Source organism: Balaenoptera borealis, assembly GCF_965194805.1.
Source record: "Balaenoptera borealis genome assembly, chromosome: 10".
Lineage (NCBI taxonomy): Eukaryota > Metazoa > Chordata > Mammalia > Artiodactyla > Balaenopteridae > Balaenoptera > Balaenoptera borealis.
This window is the reverse complement of record NC_138874.1, coordinates 9,586,959-9,607,353: the sequence shown is the minus strand read 5'-3', so window position 1 is coordinate 9,607,353 and position 20,395 is coordinate 9,586,959. Positions and strand designations below refer to the sequence as shown.

At 36.1% G+C, this 20,395-nt stretch overlaps 1 protein-coding gene across 4 annotated transcripts in view; it reads right to left on the bottom strand.

Annotated features, from left to right (window-relative positions):
* Window positions 1-20,395, bottom strand: part of ERO1B (endoplasmic reticulum oxidoreductase 1 beta) — an 84,342-nt gene that overhangs the window by 29,247 nt on the left and 34,700 nt on the right. For 2 of the 4 annotated variants that reach the window (XM_082407676.1, XM_082407678.1), the window contains exons 7-13: window positions 17,676-17,796; window positions 17,492-17,538; window positions 8,336-8,362; window positions 4,693-4,785; window positions 4,333-4,579; window positions 3,441-3,510; window positions 843-929 (exon numbers count right to left, since the gene is read on the bottom strand). In XM_082407676.1, coding sequence (XP_082263802.1) covers window positions 843-929; window positions 3,441-3,510; window positions 4,333-4,579; window positions 4,693-4,785; window positions 8,336-8,362; window positions 17,492-17,538; window positions 17,676-17,796 — 692 coding nt within the window. Of the gene's footprint in view, window positions 1-842; window positions 930-3,440; window positions 3,511-4,332; window positions 4,580-4,692; window positions 4,786-8,335; window positions 8,363-10,250; window positions 10,263-17,491; window positions 17,539-17,675; window positions 17,797-20,395 lie in introns of all 4 variants that reach the window. The other 2 variants (XM_082407677.1, XM_082407679.1) reach the window with 2 other exon arrangements.

Genomic DNA, 20,395 nt, shown 5'->3' with positions numbered 1-20,395 from the left:
ATGCATATGATAAATTTATCTAAGCTGTTAAGGAAATCTGAATAGTTTAACACTTTTTGGATACATATCCTACTATTCCAAATTACTAAAATGCCTTTTTTTTTTTTAATGTAGACAATATCACATTAGGATTACAATGTTCAATATGTAACTTTGAAAGCATTCTTTACAGCCCATAGCAATTCAAAACTTAGAAATCAGCATAAGTTTATAGGTATAGTGATACCTACACTTAATAATTTCTCAATTATTAGCAACAGAGAAAAAGAAAAATCTGATTTCATTGTATCCTCCATTAAAAAAATTCTGTCTCTTGACTTTCTATGACTTAATATCATCTTTGTAAAAAGATAAGAGAAAATAATCACACAATCCTTTTTACACTGAAATATTTAGGGAAATGGGCCTGCTGGGCAGAACTTTCCTATTTTGTGACTAGGGGGCCTCCTTCTTTTGACCATTGATACAAATTCAGTGACCAAAATTTGATAATTAAATTTCTTATATAATTATATTTTACCTTTTATATAGGTATATAAAATACCAATACACTCTCTATTTGTAACCAGCAACTTCAAAAATGAATCTGAGATTGTACCTACAGAAACAGATACAATAAACCTAAAATCATTAACCTACAATAATAGGAAAAACATCCTAATACATACACATATAACACAGAGTCTAATATTAATTGTTTTTATAAATAAAACAGAAAAACCACACTTTGGATCTCTAATTCAATGAACAATGAGGACATTTTAGTAAATAAAAACTTTCAACTTCTCAGTGGAGAAACTTAAGGTTGGTAATAGTTTCAAAACAGAAGACAACACACAAACCTGTAATTTCCCCCATAACCTGCATTTGTCACATCCAACACAGTCCATTATACGGGAGATATTCTTGAAATGTAACCGGAATTCCTCCTAACAAGCAGAAAATATGTTCATTCTAATTAGACATTTAAAATTAAACTGCATTTGTCTGAATTATAATAAAAGTTTTGAAGCTTATTAATGAATGAGTTGTGTTTTTCAACAATGAAGAAGAGAAGTATTTGAATTTGTATAGCACAACATGGCACATAAAACAGCTAACATTAATGACAGTTTATAAAATTCATTCTACATATTAATTCAACAAACTTTTGATTCAGGGGCCACTCCACGCAAAGCACCAACACGTACCCTACAGGGGACACCAAAGTAAATAATACACGGTTTTTACTTTGAAGGAGCTTAACTGCTGCTTCCATTTGATATCTGTGTACAACCAGTGGTAAATACATCTATATTATGTTTCATTTATTTTTGATGCATTGCTTTGTGTGAGTCTAAATCAGAAAGCTGGTCCTAGAACAATAATCAGTGTCCATCTCCCTCCTTAGGACCACACCATGTTTATAGCATGTACTCCATCAGCACCGATGATCACAGGGCTATACAAGGGGTCTGTGATCTCACAGTCCCCCACATTTGCTAAGGCAACTTCTCCAGGGATGCTTGCTTACTGGATCCTTGACTTTTGCTGTATTAGTTTCCCACACAGTTAGATGGGCATCTGTGCATGGGTTTCTGTGACTCTAAGGTGAGTCTCACCTTCTCTGAGGACAAAACTAGCTAAGAGAAAGTTCCCTCATCTTTTTCACAGGGCAAACATAGAAAATAAAAATCATTTTATTGCACCGAGGTAAACAGTTTATTGCAAAGAGCTGGAGTGAGTCACCTGAAAACTTAAAGCGTTTGGAGGAATCAATACCTTGGCCAAAAGAAAGACAACATAAATAGAACACAAAAACTCCTTTGCTCTCCATTCTCATGTAATTCATGTTCTTTGGAGCAGATGGAAAAACGGACTTATATTCTCCTTTCTACACCTTTGAAAAATAGGAAACCAAATTTCCAGCATTTTATAACTTGAAAGCTAGCTGTGAAACCTTACTCTGTTCTCAGTCTTACCTTCCTCATCTATAAAAAGATACGTAATTATAGTTGTCTTGATCAGAAGTATAATATTTGTATAAACACTAAGAAAATAGGAAGCATTACAAAAATGAATTAGCATTATGTTAAATACTGTAATACTAATGTACCTCTAAAACAACCATAAAACAAAACAACCTTCCAAAACTAAAATATAGTTGTGGCTAAATTACTTCATTTCAGAAATACCAAGGAACCCTTACTAATGTATTCATTCTTGCAGCATATCCACATCTAAAACATCTCGGGGCCAAATGTGTTTCAGAATTCAGAAGTTTTGAGATTTTAGTAATGTAGTACATACACTATATATTATGAAACACCCCACCAGAGTGTATGGCAACACCCTGTAATCAAATACATGATTGTTTTTGCAACAAAATGTAAGAATATTCATACAAAGCAGAATTTTTTAAAAAACACTACAAATATCCTTACACCAGTTCAGGTTAGGTTTTGCTAACAAATTAATTTGTACCAAACATAAGAAAAATGTTCCAGTTTTTGGAGCTTTTTGGATTTCAGAATCGCATATAAAAAATTGTGGGGCTTCCCTGGTGGCGCAGTGGTTGAGAATCTGCCTGCCAATGCAGGGGACACGGGTTCGAGCCCTGGTCTGGGAAGATCCCACATGCCGCGGAGCGGCTGGGCCCGTGAGCCACAATTACTGAGCCTGCGCATCTGGAGCCTGTGCTCCGCAACAGGAGAGGCCGCGACAGTGAGAGGCCCGCGCACCGCGATGAGGAGTGGCCCCCACTTGCTGCAACTAGAGAAAGCCCTCGTACAGAAACGAAGACCCAACACAGCCAAAATAAATAAATAAATTAATTAATATTTAAAAAAAAAAAAATTGTGGAACTGTGGTAGAAGACTATTTGCCAATCAATTTCAAATACTTTTATGAACACTGTAACGGTACAGTGCATTCCTTAATTACTGTAAGCAAATGAGAACCAAGTGCTTGTAACATGAAGTTGCATAATGTTCCTAAAATATAGTCTCCTTCTGACATCACAGGTCAACAGGTAATTTTTGCCTTATATGTTAGTCCATTAGGACAAAAACATAATAGTTTCAAAACTGTAACATTTTGTAAAATAAACATTAGAAAATATACTATTTACTGCCTTCAAAGTGGCTAACAGTGCATGATTTTTTTTAAGACGCATCAAAACAGCAATAAGAAAATGAAAGAAAAGAAAGAAAACTTTCAAAATGATGCCTTTTGAGAAGACATTTACAAAGGTGTCATAAGAGGTATGACTGAGGATTCACTAAGCAGTTGGGCAAACTAGAAAGGAGAAAGGAATTGAGAAAGAGCTTTTTGTATCATTTATAGTAAAATCCAATCAGACCCACAAGATGGAGAACTGGAAAAGAAAGTTTAGATGAACAGGATTAAAACACAACCAGTAAACTGTTCCCCACCCGGTCCCCCAGTCAAGAACTTTTTACCTTTAACGATTTGGCCCCCTTTTTGTCACCTGCAAACATGGATTTCTCGTCAAAGTGCATGGGAAAGGACCTGATGAAATGAAAATATTATAAGCTACAGATGGAAAATTCAAGCTCTGGTAGAATTTTCTATCCCTACAAATATTTAAAATTCAGAATTTACTCATGTGTAAGGTTTGGTAATGTGGGAAGGTGGCAAACAGTTTAAACTATTCAATCAAAGAGTAAAGCAAGATAAAGAGGGCTTTGTAATTTATGAGAGCGTAATGTTTTGAAGAAATTACGTGACAAAAATAACCTAAAAAATTAACTAAAAACAATTTGTGTGAAAAAATGTACAAAACTCTAAACATTTTAAAACATTTTAAAAAATTTAATGCATAATTTACCTTAGACATTTCTTAACCCAACTCTCCTCTGTGCTCATTTTTAACAATCAGTAAAGTGCAGTTTTATACACCCAGGATTTTTTTTTTAAGGTTATATTGTAGAACGTAAGGCTAATGTCATCTTAGGTAATCTATCCTTATGCTAGCACATATTACCATCTGAATTTAAGTAGCAACTGGAAGAATACAAAATTGGTAGAAAGAACATTAAAGTAGCATTAAATTTTGGTACTACATAAAATTTGAAGTTATATTTAAAAATACAGCCTATTCTCAAGTGTGAAAGTTTATGCAACAAAGCTTTATATACGCTTTTCAGTCAACATTTTTAGAAATACTTTTAAAATGCTGCCATTCTATGGAACACTTTCCTTCTCAGTTCTAATTCTCCCTTTTCCTAACTAACTTTCAGGAGTCAGTTTTTGTTGTATCAATATTTCAAGAACTACCTCAAATCAACTACAGAGTGGAGAATTTCAGATCACTGACAATTCAATTCTTACTTTGTATCTTGAAAGATATTCAGTAGAAGGGTTTTTGTGTCGGCATCCTCTTTTACATTTCCAGTGTAAAGATCGACAATTGAGCGCTCAAAGTACGGGGCCACCTTTGATAAAGCTCGAAGCTCAATTAAATATAAAAAGTACAGATTCTTTAGCCTTCTTGGGCCTTCTCCCTTGGTTTCCACAGGGTCGAAGCGGCGTTTAAATTCTTTCATATTAGGTCCCCAGGTAGGTTTACCCCAGGTTTCTAAAGAGAAAGAGAAATATATTATACACTCTTAATAAACAGGATTTTTGCTCTATAGAGAATATGTATTTTTCCCCAACAATTTTTATACTAATAGAAAAAAATCTGATTACCTTCCAAAAGATAATTTGCGCATAGATGTAAATTGATACTAGCATGAAGTCCCGATATAAGCTTATAGAAGACTCTTTTCTCCAAACACAAACCTATTCAGAAAAATAGTGGAAAAGAAATCACATCCATTTAGATAACAAAAATACTGAATCAAGAGGATTAGGTACACGGGCTTATATTTAAAGTTAAGATTTGAGGACATTAAAAACAAATCAAGGACTAATATAAAATAATTAGATTGAGATACTGTCACTAGAAGATAAAATAAGATTCTGACTTCAGAATGGAGTTAACTGAGTATGATAACTTAGTGCAGAATAAGATACAAATGTCTGGGCTACTGGAGGTCCAAACACTATGGATGCACTTGGAAAAGTCCTCATGTTACCCAGAAGGCAACAGCACAGATTTTTTGTGGTTTAGGCTAAACTAAAGCAGATATAAAGTCACTGCTTTGGTGTAACCATAGCTGTTTCTCCTTTTCCCTTCCCTATAGATGTTCTTTATTTCAACCTACTTGTTAGTGGAGGAAGAATAGACTGAATTCTATTTCTCTCCTTCCTCCAGATTCTTTAGTGTGTCTTACTAATCCTTTGCCCTGGAATTCTCTAATTCTACTTAACTGTAGGTTCCACAGGTAAGGAGCCAAAACTTGGAAAAACCATATCAAGATGGAGTTCAGGAATATGATGGAAATTTATTTTATGTAGCCTTCTTAAGCCACACAGGCTTTTGCTCAAAACAGAGGTCAAGATAATTTCGCCATCCTATCCAACCCCCGCCTCCATTTAAAAATATTTTCTCTTATTATAAGAGTAATACACATTGTGAATGAACTTAATGCTATTAAATAAATTTTGAAATGCTTAAGAAGGTAAATTTTATACTGTGTATATTTTACCACAGTGAAAAAAGAGAAACATTTTTAGAAAATATTCTTTATAGAAAAATTTAAAAATAAATAAAAATGCAAAAAGTTTTAAGAATCCACACTAGACGCAGAACAATTAGCTCTTCCCCTTTCCTACCACCCAACAGAGTTTGTTTTTGTCTTTCTTGCTTTTTGGTTTTTTTACTCTCCCTATGGGGAAAAATGGGCTTCAACAGTGGAAACTAAGAAATAATCTCATTTATATGCTGAAGGATTTTAAAAATGTTAAGAGTATGTATGTGGCTTACTTTGCATCCTTTCAGGATCTTTTAGATCTTCAACTTACTCTCCCTTTATGTTCTACCATAGATGGCTCTGAAGCAAGTAGCTTCTAATAGGAAAAAATAATTATTTTGAGATCTCATTCCCTAATTCAGAATTCTTCCTAGAATATTCTCATCATCATGGATAGAGACCAAAAGGTAGAAATTCAGTTCTATTTTGTGGCTTCTTCGTAAAAGTATATGGCCAAATTTGAATGTTTATGGTAACAACGGATATAAACAATATGGATAACTTTGATAAAACATTAGGTATTAACTTCTCTAGTAAAACTTTTAATCAAATCTGTTATCAAGTACCAAAATGATCAGATTTGAAGTTCACTTTCTCTTCCTTCCAACCTACTTCTCTAAGCAGTAAAATATCTAAAGACAAGAGAAGGGAAAATAGGCAAAGCAAAGCTCATGAAAATTCATATGCCTAAAAATGAGAACATGAAAACTAGGAGGGAATTCTAATTTGCAAAGCCCACAAAGCCCCTTACCTAAAAGGGGATGGGTGGTAAGAGGGAAGGAAGGAGTAGATATGTACTCCTGTAAACTGTGAAAATTCGGTAACTTCAAGCAAAATCTTAATAATAAAAGATGAGCCAAGTGAATGCACCAAGAAGACACACAACACTCTTAGCAGAAAGTGCTGGAGAGGTGCTCCTCGCCTGCGGTCTGCTGCCAGCCCTAATGCCTGGCAAATCCAACTATTCAATTTAGAAAGTGGTTCTCCTCTTCCTCTTTTGGATTTAATTTCATTCAAATTCATTTTCATCAACTGAATTACAGGATACCAATATATAACTTTTTCTCTCACAAAAGGGCTAGATACACTGTAACACTGTTATCTGGCATTTGTACATTGCTTAGTGATTTTCAAAGCAGTTTTCACAGGCGTCATCTACACTCACAGTGTAGGTAAGCTGGATGGCTAGTGCCACTCTCGTGCCCCAGATCAGGAAACTCAATCTCCGGAAAGTTGAGCCAGTTGCCTATAAATAGGAGTGCTCGCTGGACCATCTATCAGTATTCAGGGACTCCCATCAATAGGATACTAGGAGAGTGGTTGATATAGTATACCCTAGAATCCGATACTGCCCATAAATTTCATTCTCATCCTCCATTATCAATATGCAGAGTCTCTGACCACCTCTTTTAACCTAAATACTACTTTTCACAATTTGTGCTCTTAAAATAAAGCTAATTAAACAAAGATGATCATCTCTTCCCACACTGGCCATTTATCAATATAATTCCTAGAAGTATTTGCACATCAAAAATAGTTCATTGGGCTTCCCTGGTGGCGCAGTAGGTAAGAATCTGCCTGCCAATGCGGGGGACACAGGTTCGATCCCTGGTCTGGGAAAATCCCACATGTCACGGAGCAACTAAGCCCATGTGCCACAACTACTGAGCCTGCGCTCTAGAGCTTGCGAACCACAGCTACTGAGCCTGCGTGCCACAACTACTGAAGCCCGCGTGCCTAGAGCCCGTGCTCCACAAGAGAAGCCACCGCAATGAGAAGCCTGTGCACCGCAACGAAGAGTAGCCCCTGCTCACCGCAACTAGAGAAAGCCCGTGTGCAGCAACGAAGGCCCAACACAGCCAAAAAAAAAAAAAAAAACCCAAAAAAATTCATTAAAAAATAAAGAGAAATCACATTCATAAGTTAACACGACTGATTAACAAAGATAAAATGGAATTAAGTGCTTAGTTTAACTCAGTAGAGTTCCTATAAGGTTATGGCTATGAAATATCCATTTTCCAGTGTCATTCAACTTGCTTATCTTTCATTAATATATTTGAACTTTTGGTTTCATAAATTAATGGCAATTTGCTAAATTTTTGAAAAGCATCATATATCCAGTTATTAACCAAAGTTGTTAAAATCCTAGAATGTTTCAGCTTTCCATTAATAACGTTTCATAACTTCAACACTAGAAAATATAAGAATGCGAACGTATCTGATATATTGGGATCTATATTACTTTATCCTTTAGTTAGACAAGTTTAGACTACATGTGTAAACATGTTTAAAACCTTCTGAATTCAAATTCATCTTCCCTTAATTTCATATATAAAAAAAAGTACTTCCTTCCAAAAAGAATGCCTCTACTTAAAAAAACAGACTTGCATAGTGGTTACTAGAAAAGTAGTTTGGATGAGTATTACATACAGAATGGAAATAAGACTGGGAACCAGTTCTGGAACCCTGATGACTGCATCTGCCCTATATATTTCCATAACACTGGTTTTTAGCTGACCAATAGCCTCAAAATTTTCAAATAATTTTATCCTAAACTACAATAACCTAAAACATGCTATTTTCTTTCAAACACTGTCAAGATTTAATGAATCCTAAAACTTACAAATATATATTAAATAAATCAATTCATTTTTTGCAAGATGCCAATAAATTTAAAATGCAGACATTAAATTTACCTTCTAGCCACGTGTAGAACGATTCTCCTAAAAAACAAAACAAAAACAATCAAAATTATACACACACACAGAATTGGGTTAAAATGTTTAAATGGTCATTCATAAATAAGAATAAATTTAGTCTATAAAATATTTCTCATGACAGATTAAGGAATATGTCCACTGCTCATGCGTAATGGAAAAACAGGCATATGGTTCTAGAAAATAAAGTCCAAAAGTAACTGAAGTAGTTTTGGGAAGAAGTTCTTACAAATGACATTTTGACTTGTAAAATTTTTGAGAAAACTTCCAGTCAAAATATGCAAACCTTATTCACTTGAAGACTTAAATATCCGTAAGTATATTTACGGAGAGAAACAATCTTAAATTTGCTTTTGATGATAACCATAGCATTATTCAAAACTTCCAGGAAAAAAGTGAATTATAATTAATATGAAAATCAAATTAATTCCCTTTTTCCTGAGCAATAAACCTAAGTATATTTCCTCAATTATCTAAAACTACTAAGTTCTAAGAGATAATAAAAAAGTTCCCTAATTTTCAAAATAATTCTTCAGAAAAGTTAACGACCAGAATATGAAGGGGCCTTCCTTGTGTACTATGCTAAAAGAACTATTTCTAGCCCAATATTGTTCTGAGTGAAAAGAAAAATGGCAGTCAATAAAGATAAAAACAGTTAATATACTTCCTAATTTACTCATCCTTATTTTAATTGCGAAAAGCAAAGCATGATGATAAAAACTCAACACATAGGTGAGCTGAGCAAGGAGTCTAGGGGATAAATTAGATGGTGGGGAATTACTTTGCCTCCTGAGAGTCTTCACCCTTAGCAAAACAACACAAACATCTTCCTAGAGAACCATTCATTCAACATACTCTAACTTAGATGATACTCTTACACAAAACATCATTCATTATCTCACTTGTTTACTCAAAAAGCCCCAACTGCTAACAGGAAAAGTCTAGCTCCTAAGGTCCTCAATAATCTGGCCTCTACTCATCTTTCTAATTTTAAATTACCCCATATATGAAGTCTTTCCTACTCTCCCCAAACATGCCTTGTTTTTCCTTTCTCAACCCCTTAGTCCATGTTGTCATCCAAGTAGCACACACTATCCAATTCTACTGGCTTTAAATCAGTCCATCATTCAAGTCCATCTCAAACACCACCTCCTCCAGTAAATTTTCCCAGTGAGGCAGGATCTGTTCTACCTCTGAAGAGCTACACCACCTACTGCTGTACTATGTATGTAATACTTCTTTATTATCACTTATGTACAGTGCTTATCATTCCCTACTATACATATTTTTAGCTCCTAGAGGGAAGGCATGTTTTATACATCTTTCTATCGTTTACAATGCCCATTACAGCGCCCTTGACACATAGGGTAACTTTATTTATTTTTTAAAATAAATTTATTTATTTATTTTTGACTGTGTTGGGTCTTGGTTGCTGCGCACGGGCTTTCTCTAGTTGCAGCGAGCGGGGGCTACTCTTCACTGCAGTGCACGGGCTTCTCATTGTGGTGGCTTCTCTTGTTGTGGAGCACGGGCTCCAGGCACGCAGGCTTCAGTAGTTGTGCCTCGTGGGCTCTAGAGCACAGGCTCAGTAGTTGTGGTGCGGGCTTAGTTGCTCCGTGGCATGTGGGATCTTTGCGGACCAGGGATCGTGTCCCCTGCACTGGCAAGCAGATTCTTAACCACTGTGCCACCAGGGAAGTCCCTAACATAGGGTAACTTTAAATTATAAAAAACACTCTTATCTTTTTGGTCACCATTGATTGGTAGCTATTTTCTGAAAAAAAAAAAAAAGGATACTTTCTTTTGAATTAAAAACAGGAAAAAATCAAATTTTGATCATTAAAGGCATTTCTTCTACATTTGAAGCAAACATAAAATGAGACTTTTAACTTACCATCATCTTCTCCTAAAAGAGAAATAATAGACAGGATTTTAGAAAATGTCTTACACAGTTCAGATTCCAATCCTATTTATTTATGGGATTAAAACTTACTATGTGTTAAACTATTAATTATACCATGAACCTTGCTCAGTGTGTAGTTACCCTGCAAATAACACTTCTTAATCAGAATATAGGCCAAAGAGTACAAGATTTTCACATATGTTTTATGCAATAAATAGTATCAGAGAGTAACTAAACAATCATAAAGACCACTAGTTTCAATAATTAACAAATATACAGTCACTCCTTTAATCATTATGCACACAACTCTCTGAACATGTGTTTCCAGACTGGAGTACTTTTCTTTTTTAAGTTACTGCTCCTCAGCACATATTCACCTTAATAAAAGCACTTCCCAAACTCTAGTCAGTGCAAGCATCCCTGCAGGGGCTATGGGGCTGCCTAGACGTGGGGAAGAGGCCAGAAGGCTGGGCTTTCAGGCTCCACAGCAGCCTTGTCTTGATTAGCTTTACAGGTGGAATTCTGACAGAAAATTTCATTTTTGGAAAAAAGCTGTTGGAAAGCTAGCTGTGGAAGCCAGGAATAGTGTGGAAGAAACACAGTTAAGAATATTAACCACCAAACCAGCTCTACAACAAATGCTAAAGGAACTTCTCTAAGTGGGAAACACAGAGAAGAATAGGACCTACAAAAACAAACCCAAAACAATTAAGAAAATGGTACTAGGAACATACATATCAATAATTACCTTAAACGTGAATGGATTAAATGCTCCAACCAAAAGACACAGGCTTGCTGAATGGATACAAAAACAAGACCCATATACGTGCTGTCTACAAGAGACCCATTTCAGACCTAGGGACACATACAGACTGAAAGTGAGGGGATAGAAAAAGATATTCCATGCAAATAGAAATCAAAAGAAAGCTGGAGTAGCAATACTCAGATAAAATAGACTTTAAAATAAAGAATGTTACAAGAGATAAGGAAAGACACTACATAATGATAAAGGGATCAATCCAAGAAGAAGATATAACAATTGTAAATATTTATGCACCCAACATAGGAGCACCTCAATACATAAGGCAACTGCTAACAGCTCTAAAAGAGGAAATCAACAGTAACACAATAATACTGGGGGACTTTTAACACCTCACTTACACCAATGGACAGATCATCCAGATAGAAAATTAATAAGGAAACACAAGCTTTAAATGTCACAACAGACCAGATAGATTTAATTGATATTTATAGGACATTCCATCCAAAAACAGTAGATTACACTTTCTTCTCAAGTGTGCACGGAACATTCTCCAGGATAGATCACATCTTGGGTCACAAATCAAGCCTCAGTAAATTTAAGAAAATTGATATCATATCAAGCGTCTCTTCTGACCACAACGCTATGAGATTAGAAATGAATTACAGGGAAAAAAACGTAAAAAACACAAACACATGGAGGTTAAACAATATGTTACTAAATAACCAAGAGATCACTGAAGAAATCAAAGAGGAAATCAAAAAATACCTAGAGACAAATGACAATGAAAACACAATGATCCAAAACCTATGGGATGCAGCAAAAGCAGTTCTAAGAGGGAAGTTTATAGCTATACAAGCCTACCTGAAGAAACAAGAAAAATCTCCAATAAACAATCTAACCTTACACCTAAAGGAACTAGAGAAAGAAGAACAAACAAAACCCAAAGTTAGCAGAAGGAAAGAAATCATAAAGTTCAGAGCAGAAATAAATGAAATAGAAACAAAGAAAACAATAGCAAAGATCAATAAAACTAAAAGCTGGTTCTTTGAGAAGATAAACAAAATTGATAAACCATTAGCCAGACTCATCAAGAAAAAGAGGGAGAGGACTCAAATCAATAAAATTAGAAATGAAAAAGGAGGAGTTACAACAGACACTGCAGAAATACAAAGCATCCTAAGAGACTACTGCAAGCAACTCTATGCCAATAAAATGGACAACCTGGAAGAAATGGACAAATTCTTAGAAAGGTATAACGTTCCAAGGCTGAACCAGGAAGAAACAGAAAATATGAACAGACCAATCACAAGTAATAAAATTGAAACTGTGATTAAAAATCTTCCAACAAACAAAAGTCCAGGAGCAGATGGCTTCACAGGCGAATTCTATCAGACATTTAGAGAAGAGCTAACACCCATCCTTCTCAAACTCTTCCAAAGAATTGCAGAGGAAGGAACACTCCCAAACTCATTCTATGAGGCCACCATCACCCTGATACCAAAACCAGACAAAGATACTACAAAAAAAGAAAATTACAGACCAATATCACTGATGAATATAGATGCAAAAATCCTCAACAAAAATAACAGAATCCAACAACACATTAAAAGGATCATACACCACGATCAAGTGGGATTTATCCCAGGGATGCAAGGATTCTTCAATATACGCAAATCAATCATTGTGATACACCACATTAACACACTGAAGAATAAAAACCATATGATCATCTCAGTAGATGCAGAAAAAGCTTTTGACAAAATTCAACACCCTTTTATGATAAAAACTCTCCAGAAAGTGAGCATAGAGGGAACCTATCTCAACATAATAAAGGCCATATATGACAAACCCACAGCAAACATCATTCTCAATGGTGAAAACCTGAAAGCATTTCCTCTAAGATCAGGAACAAGACAAGGAGGTCCACTCTCACTACTATTACTCAACATAGTTTTGGAAGTCCTAGCCACGGCAATCAGAGAAGAAAAAGAAATAAAAGGAATACAAATTGGAAAAGAAGAAGTAAAACTGTCACTGTTTGCAGATGACATGATACTATACATAGAGAATACTAAAGATGCCACCAGAAAACTACTAGAGCTAATCAATGAATTTGGTAAAGTTGCAGGATACAAAATTAATGCACAGAAATCTCTTGCATTCCTATATGCTAATGATGAAAAATCTGAAAGAGAAATTAAGGAAACACTCCCATTTACCACTGCAACAAAAAGAACAAAATACCTAGGAATAAACCTACCTAAGGAGGCAGAAAGCTATAAGACACTGATGAAAGAAATTAAAGATGATACCAACAGACGGAGAGATATACCATGTTCTTGGATTGGAAGAATCAATGTTGTGAAAATGACTATACTACCCAAAGCTATCTACAGATTCAATGCAATCCCTATCAAATTACCAATGGCATTTTTTACAGAACTAGAACAAAAAATCTCAAAATTTGTATGGAGACACAGAAGACCCCGAATAGCCCAAGCAGTCTTGAGGGAAAAAAACGGAGCTGGAGGAATCAGACTCCCTGACTTCAGACTATACTACAAAGCTACAGTAATCAAGACAATATGGCACCAGCACAAAAACAGAAATATAGATCAATGGAACAAGATAGAAAGCCCAGAGATAAACCCACGCACCTATGGTCAACTAATCTATGACAAAGGAGGCAAGGATATACAATGGAGAAAAGACAGTCTCTTCAATAAGTGGTGCTGGGAAAACTGGACAGCTACATGTAAAAGAATGAAATTAGAACACTCCCTAACACCATACACAAAAATAAACTCAAAATGGATCAGAGACCTAAATGTAAGACCGGACACTATAAAACTCTTAGAGGAAAACATAGGAAGAACACTCTTTGACGAAAATCACAGCAAGACCTTTTTTGATCTGCCTCCTAGAGTAATGGAAATAAAAACAAAAATAAAGAAATGGGACCTAATGAAACTTAAAACCTTCTGCACAGCAAAGGAAACCATAAACAAGAGGAAAAGACAACCCTCAGAATGGGAGAAAATATTTGCAAATGAATCAACGGACAAAGGATTAATCTCCAAAATATATAAACAGCTCATGCAGCTCGATATTAAAAAAACAAACAACCCAATCCAAAAATGGGCAGAAGACCTAAATAGACATTTCTCCAAAGAAGACATACTGATGGCCAAGAAGCACATTAAAGCTGCTCAACATCACTAATTATTAGAGAAATGCAAATCAAAACTACAATGAGGTATCACCTCACACCAGTTAGAATGGGCATCATCAGAAAATCTACAAACAACAAATGCTGGAGAGGGTGTGGAGAAAAGGGAACCCTCTTGCACTGTTGGTGGGAATGTAAATTGATACAGCCACTATGGAGAACAGTATGGAGGTTCCCTAGAAAACTAAAAATAGAATCACCATATGACCCAGCAATCTCACTACTGGGCATATACCCAGAGAAAACCATAATTCAAAAAGAGACATGCACCCCAATGTTCACTGCAGCACTATTTACAATAGCCAGGTCATGGAAGCAACCTAAATGCCCGTCGACAGACGAATGGATAAAGAAGTTGTGGTACATATATACAATGGAATATTACTCAGCCATAAAAAGGAACGAAATTGGGTCATTTGTAGAGACGTGGATGGATCTAGAGACTGTCACACAGAGTGAAGTAAGTCAGAAAGAGAAAAACAAATATCGTATATTAACGCATATATGTGGAACCTAGAAAAACGGTACAGATGAACGGGTTTGCAGGGCAGAAAGTGAGACACAGATGTAGAGAACAAACATATGGACACCAAGGGGGGAAATCAGCGGCGGGTGGTGGTGGTGGTGTGATGAATTGGGAGATTGGGATTGACATGCATACACTGATGTGTATAAAATGGATGACTAATAAGAACCTGCTGTATAAAAAAATAAAATTCAAAAATTCAAAAAAAATAGTAAACAGCTGTTAATCAACAATTGGCAGTTTCAGTGGAGAAAGCATATAAACAGCATTAGCAAGAGCTATTGCATTACTTCCTGGGGTACCCACTTATCACCCAGGACCCATCCTCTCCCTTACCTAGTCTTTTGTCTCCCTCTTCTACACTTGTTTTTTCTCTGCTCCTCTTTCCTCCCTCTATCCTTTTCTCTATGCACTTTCCTTCCTCTCTTCATCTTTCCTACAGCCTCATGTCTGTAGTTTATCATAATATGGAAGTGAAGTATTTCTTAGGACTTGATGCTTTCATTAAATGAACAATTATATTTTCTGCTTTAAGAGTAAGTGATCCATATATATGGAATCTAAAAAAAAAAAAAAAAAGGTCCTGTCCTAGGGGCAGGACAGGAATAAAGACGCAGACGTAGAGAATGGACTTGAGGCCACAGGGAGGGGGAAGGGTAAGCTGGGACGAAGTGAGAGAGTAGCCTGGACATATATACACTACCAAATGTAAAATAGATAGCTAGTGGGAAGCAGCCGCATAGCACAGGGAGATCAGCTCGGTGCTTTGTGACCACCTAAAGGGGTGGGATAGGGGGGGTGGGATAGGGAGGGTGGGAGGGAGACGCAAGAGGGAGGGGATATGGGGAGATATAGTATACGTATAGATGATTCACTTTGTTATACAGCAGAAACTAACACAACATTGTAAAGCAATTATACTCCAATAAAGATGTTAAAAAAAAGGTCTTCCCTGGTGACACAGTGGTTAGGAATCCACCTGCCAATGCAGGGGACATGGGTTCAAGCCCTCGTCGGGAAGATCCCACGTGCTGCGGAGCAACAAAGCCCATGCGCCACAACTACTGAGCCTGCGCTCTAGAACCCACGAGCTACAACTACTGAAGCCTGCACGCCTAGAGCCCGTGCTCCGCAACGAGAGGCCACCACAGTGAGAATCCTGCACACTGCAACGAACAGTATCTCCCATTCGCCACAACTAGAGAAAGCCCGCGCACAGTAACGATGACCCAGCACAGCCAAAAAAAAAGATGTTAAAAAAAAAAAAAGAGTAAGTGATCATAGAAAAGGTCTGAAAGGATACCTTCCAAACTCTGTACTACGGAAAAGAAAAAGTGTGTGGGGGCAGGTAGGGGTGGGGGAAGCGTTCCCTTTTTACTTTATGTAACTTTTGCATTGTTTCAATTTTTATAACATCTTGTATAATAAAAACATTTAAGTTGAAAATGGAAAAGTTATGAGGTAAAAGTAGTAAAAGAGGCAAAGGGTAAGAAGCCATGCACACCTTCTTCACACCCCGATTATCTTGCCCAAGCCATTTCAGGATGAATTTGGGAAGACTATCGGCCATACTGTGAGCACACATCTGAGAGCAGCCCATTCATTCAAACGTCCTAAGTCTCTCCGGTTCTGAGAAATGCCTAAAGAGATGACTCTAGACCAGGAAATTCAAGCTCCTAAATCAATCCTGGTCTAAAGAAAGCATTAGAATGGCACGTCAATCACAGGGCTGCTCCCAGGCTTTGAGTCCTCGTTGAGAATCGATTGAGGATATGCCTAATAATTTTATATTGAATAACCTCCAACTATGTACGACAATGCTGTCCCGTAGAACTATAACAACAGCCATGTATGTAATTAAAATTTTTTTCTAATAAAAATTTGTAATGTTTTCTAATATCCACATTTTAAAAAGTAAAAGGTATACATGCACTGCAGTACATCAACAAGTTGTTTTGTGATGCAAGGGTTAAAGTAGTTCTACCAAAACAATCAGGTTCTCTTTAATGGCAAAAATATTTTATACTGCTTCAGTTTTTAAATTGAAATGAACTAAAACGACATAAAATGTAAAATTTAGTTTCACACCAGCCACATTTCGTGCGCTCAACAGCCTGACGTGGCAAAGTGGCAACCTAACTTTCTGGTACTTCTCTGCCGCCTTCTGAATCGGAGTGCCGTGCATCCATCAGCACTTGGGCATCACCTGGGAGTCCCACCCACGACTTACAGAATCAGAACCTGCATTTAACAAGGCTCCTAGGCGATTTGTATGCGTATTGAAGTCGGAGAAGCACGCTATGAGCCACTGGTTCTGAAAGTGGCTGCATACTGGAATCATATGGAGAGCTTAAAAAAAAACCAACGCCTGGGTCCGAATTCCAAAGACTGTGACAACTGGTATGGGACAGGGCCTGGGCATTCAGATTTTTACCAGTTCCCCAGGAACCTCTAATATATATGGATTGCTCATATATTCTAATTTATTTTGTATATAGCTCCTAGTTTAGGGCCTGGCACATATCAGGCAGTCAATAAATGACAGTAATTATATAAAACGTGGAAATCTTGAGACCTAACTATGAACTAATCTTATACTTTTGATCATTCAAATTAAGCAAAAATATAAAATAGTTGAAAATTTTCTCAACATATAATTACAAAGGTATCTTGTAAACAATTTCTAAAAGCATGAAAATGTACCAAAAACCCACCTCGGCTGGGTGCCAGAGGATTTAAAGGACGATAAACAGATCGAGGCCTGAAAAAGAAAATACAAAACTCAAACGTAAAATGGTTTGACATTTTGATGTCATTTTTTTCAAGAGAAACAAGTATTCCCCTTCTTCCACCCTCCCTCTAGTCAATCCTCCTCCTTCCCCTACCCCCTCCAGTTACTTGAAACAGTTTTCTTCGTAGATGCTGTTCCACACTCTCCACGCAGAGGACCCTTTATAGCCAGTGTAACGCTCAGGGTTCAACAAAAGGTCTACATACTGAGCAGCTGGAGATCTCTCATCTGAACAAGAAACAATTCATAAAACCATCCACATTTCACTATTTATCTAAAATTTACCATTACAAAGCAAACAGGACTATCCAAAGGTTTCAGAGAAATGCTACGCTTTCAAGTCATCTCCAACTTAAATGGTAGAGTGGTTAGCACACTTGTGACTGTCCTTGACCCAGGACTTATAATAACTTGAACTTGAGAGAGGAAAAATAACTGCTCCCTTTCTTTTGGACGCTCAACGCCCTCTTACGTAATGTAACAGGCTTTACCCTTATTAGAGGCATTAATCATTTCTTAAGTTTTAACCACTAGGACTGAAAAGACCTAACAGAATCATAACCTGTTCTTAATATTTTACGTGATTGCCCCCCTAAGTATATATCTACCTAAACACATACTTGAAACATTTATTTTGTTTGCATATATTGTATCTAAAAAAAAAAAAAAAAAAAAAAAAAATTTCCCTGATACTTTCTGCTTGGACTTAGGAAGTAAATGGTGCAGTAATTTTGTGATTCAAATTCGATCATTCATAGAGTTACACAATGTTGTAGTAAAAAAAAAAAAGTTACAAATTTATTTTTACCAATGTTAATATATTGGTTAACATATTAATTGGTTAACATATTGGTAAGTAGGCACAACTTCAAGAATTTATTAACACATTTAAAATTAAATAACCATTTTCTGTGTTGAAACTCAAATTAGTATTTACTAGATCTCCACTATTTGGACAACATTTTGATAGAGATCTCTGCGGGATACAAAAGATAAAGAAAAGTGGTCTTAATGGTCACATTCTGGGTAGAAAAGGGAAGCACACGCTTTGCTATCTACAGAAAAATTATAATGACTATGCTTCACAAATCTATGCTAATACCACCTATAAGCTGAAATGCTATGTATGTTGGCATGGATGTATTCTTTTATGTAAATGTTTCCTAATTTTTGGTGTCACGGTATTAAATCAATGGTATATAGACACCTGCCTTGAAACAGGGACAAACATGGTCATTAAAATACGGCCCCTCTCGCTTTCATTACCTATCAGTCAAAAATATTCATTGGCCGTTCAGTGACCATAGATTGAGATGATCCATAATCTTAAGGGAAAAAACCCAGCATCCTGGTCCATGCCTTTCAAAAACCACCCGATACTTTTGTGATGTATAAAGAGTACAAAGATAATCATAACTTATCATTACTAAATGAGTGGTGTCTAACTTACAGACAATGAAAACATGATTTTGAAGAATCCTGGCTCTATTTCCAGCACTAACATTACATAGATATCCCACTAAATAAGTTAAAGCACAGAAAACGTTAACTTACAGATGGATGAACAGAAACTGTCGAAGGACATTTATTGATCAGGACTTAAAACAATAATTTAAAAAATCTTAATTGAAAAATAAAAATTCAAATCATTTAGTTAATAAAATATGGATTTTACAGTAAAATTTTAAGTTTTACAATTCACTAATTTCTGTTATATATTTTAAATTTCTTTGAGTTGTTCTCAATTAAGTTCACTTGCAAAATTGACTCAGTTATGTATATAAGCTTTAGAAATACTAATTAAATATGTACCCAGACATATACATGTATATACACGTGTATAAAGAACGTGTGTGCACGCACATAAGCCTACACTTACATACAGTCATTTATGAATGTGAAGACTGAATTAGTATCAACCTCTTCGCCCAATTAAACTAAACAACCAACAAAGAAAAAAAAAAAACCCTGGATTCAAATATTAAAGTACATGGATTTAAAATATACTCTAAGGGAGTAGAAAGTCACATGAGTAAAATCAATTATATCAGTTTTTAAAGTACTTAAGTAAACTTACGTTCTTAATGTTCTTAGTGTGTATTCCCTTAATTCCCAAATCAAAAGTTGTTTTAAAAAATTTTATACTTTTTCAAATCATGAAAAAGGTGTTTTGTTAACCTACAGAACGTATCAGCAAACTATGGCCCACAGGCCAAGTCTGGTCTGCTGTGTACTTTTGTAAAGAAAGTTTTATGGGAACACAAGTCATGTTCATTTGCTTATGTGCCACTCTCACATTATTACGGCAGAGTTGAGTAGCTGCAAGAGAGACCACATGGTTCACAAAGCCTAAAATATTTACTGTCTGCCCATTTAGAGAAGAAAAAGTTTGTCAACCCCTGACCTATACTGACAAGAATTTCATGACACCCACAGTGAGGAACGTATGTGGGAGAAAGCATACACAGGCTGAGGTTCCCTATAAACACACACACCCATCCTTAGTCCCAGGGCCACCTGTGACATGATCATAATTAAATTGTTCCCAAACGATAACTTCTTTCCATTTGTACAGCTGTACCATACGTTCAGGTAATGCTCTTGGATCCCTACACTAAGTCCTCCCCTCAAAAAGTTTTCTCTTTTTCCCCCTCTACAAACCTGCTCCAAAGTTATTCTTTCTTTTTGGCCATGCGAACCAACACCTAAGGATTCAAAGAATTTCTACTGAATCAAAATACCTAATTCTGGGAATTCATCAACTTGAACCGATATGTCTTCCTCCTCCTCAGTACACCTTTTTTCCCCAGCTGAAGTTTCTTTTCAC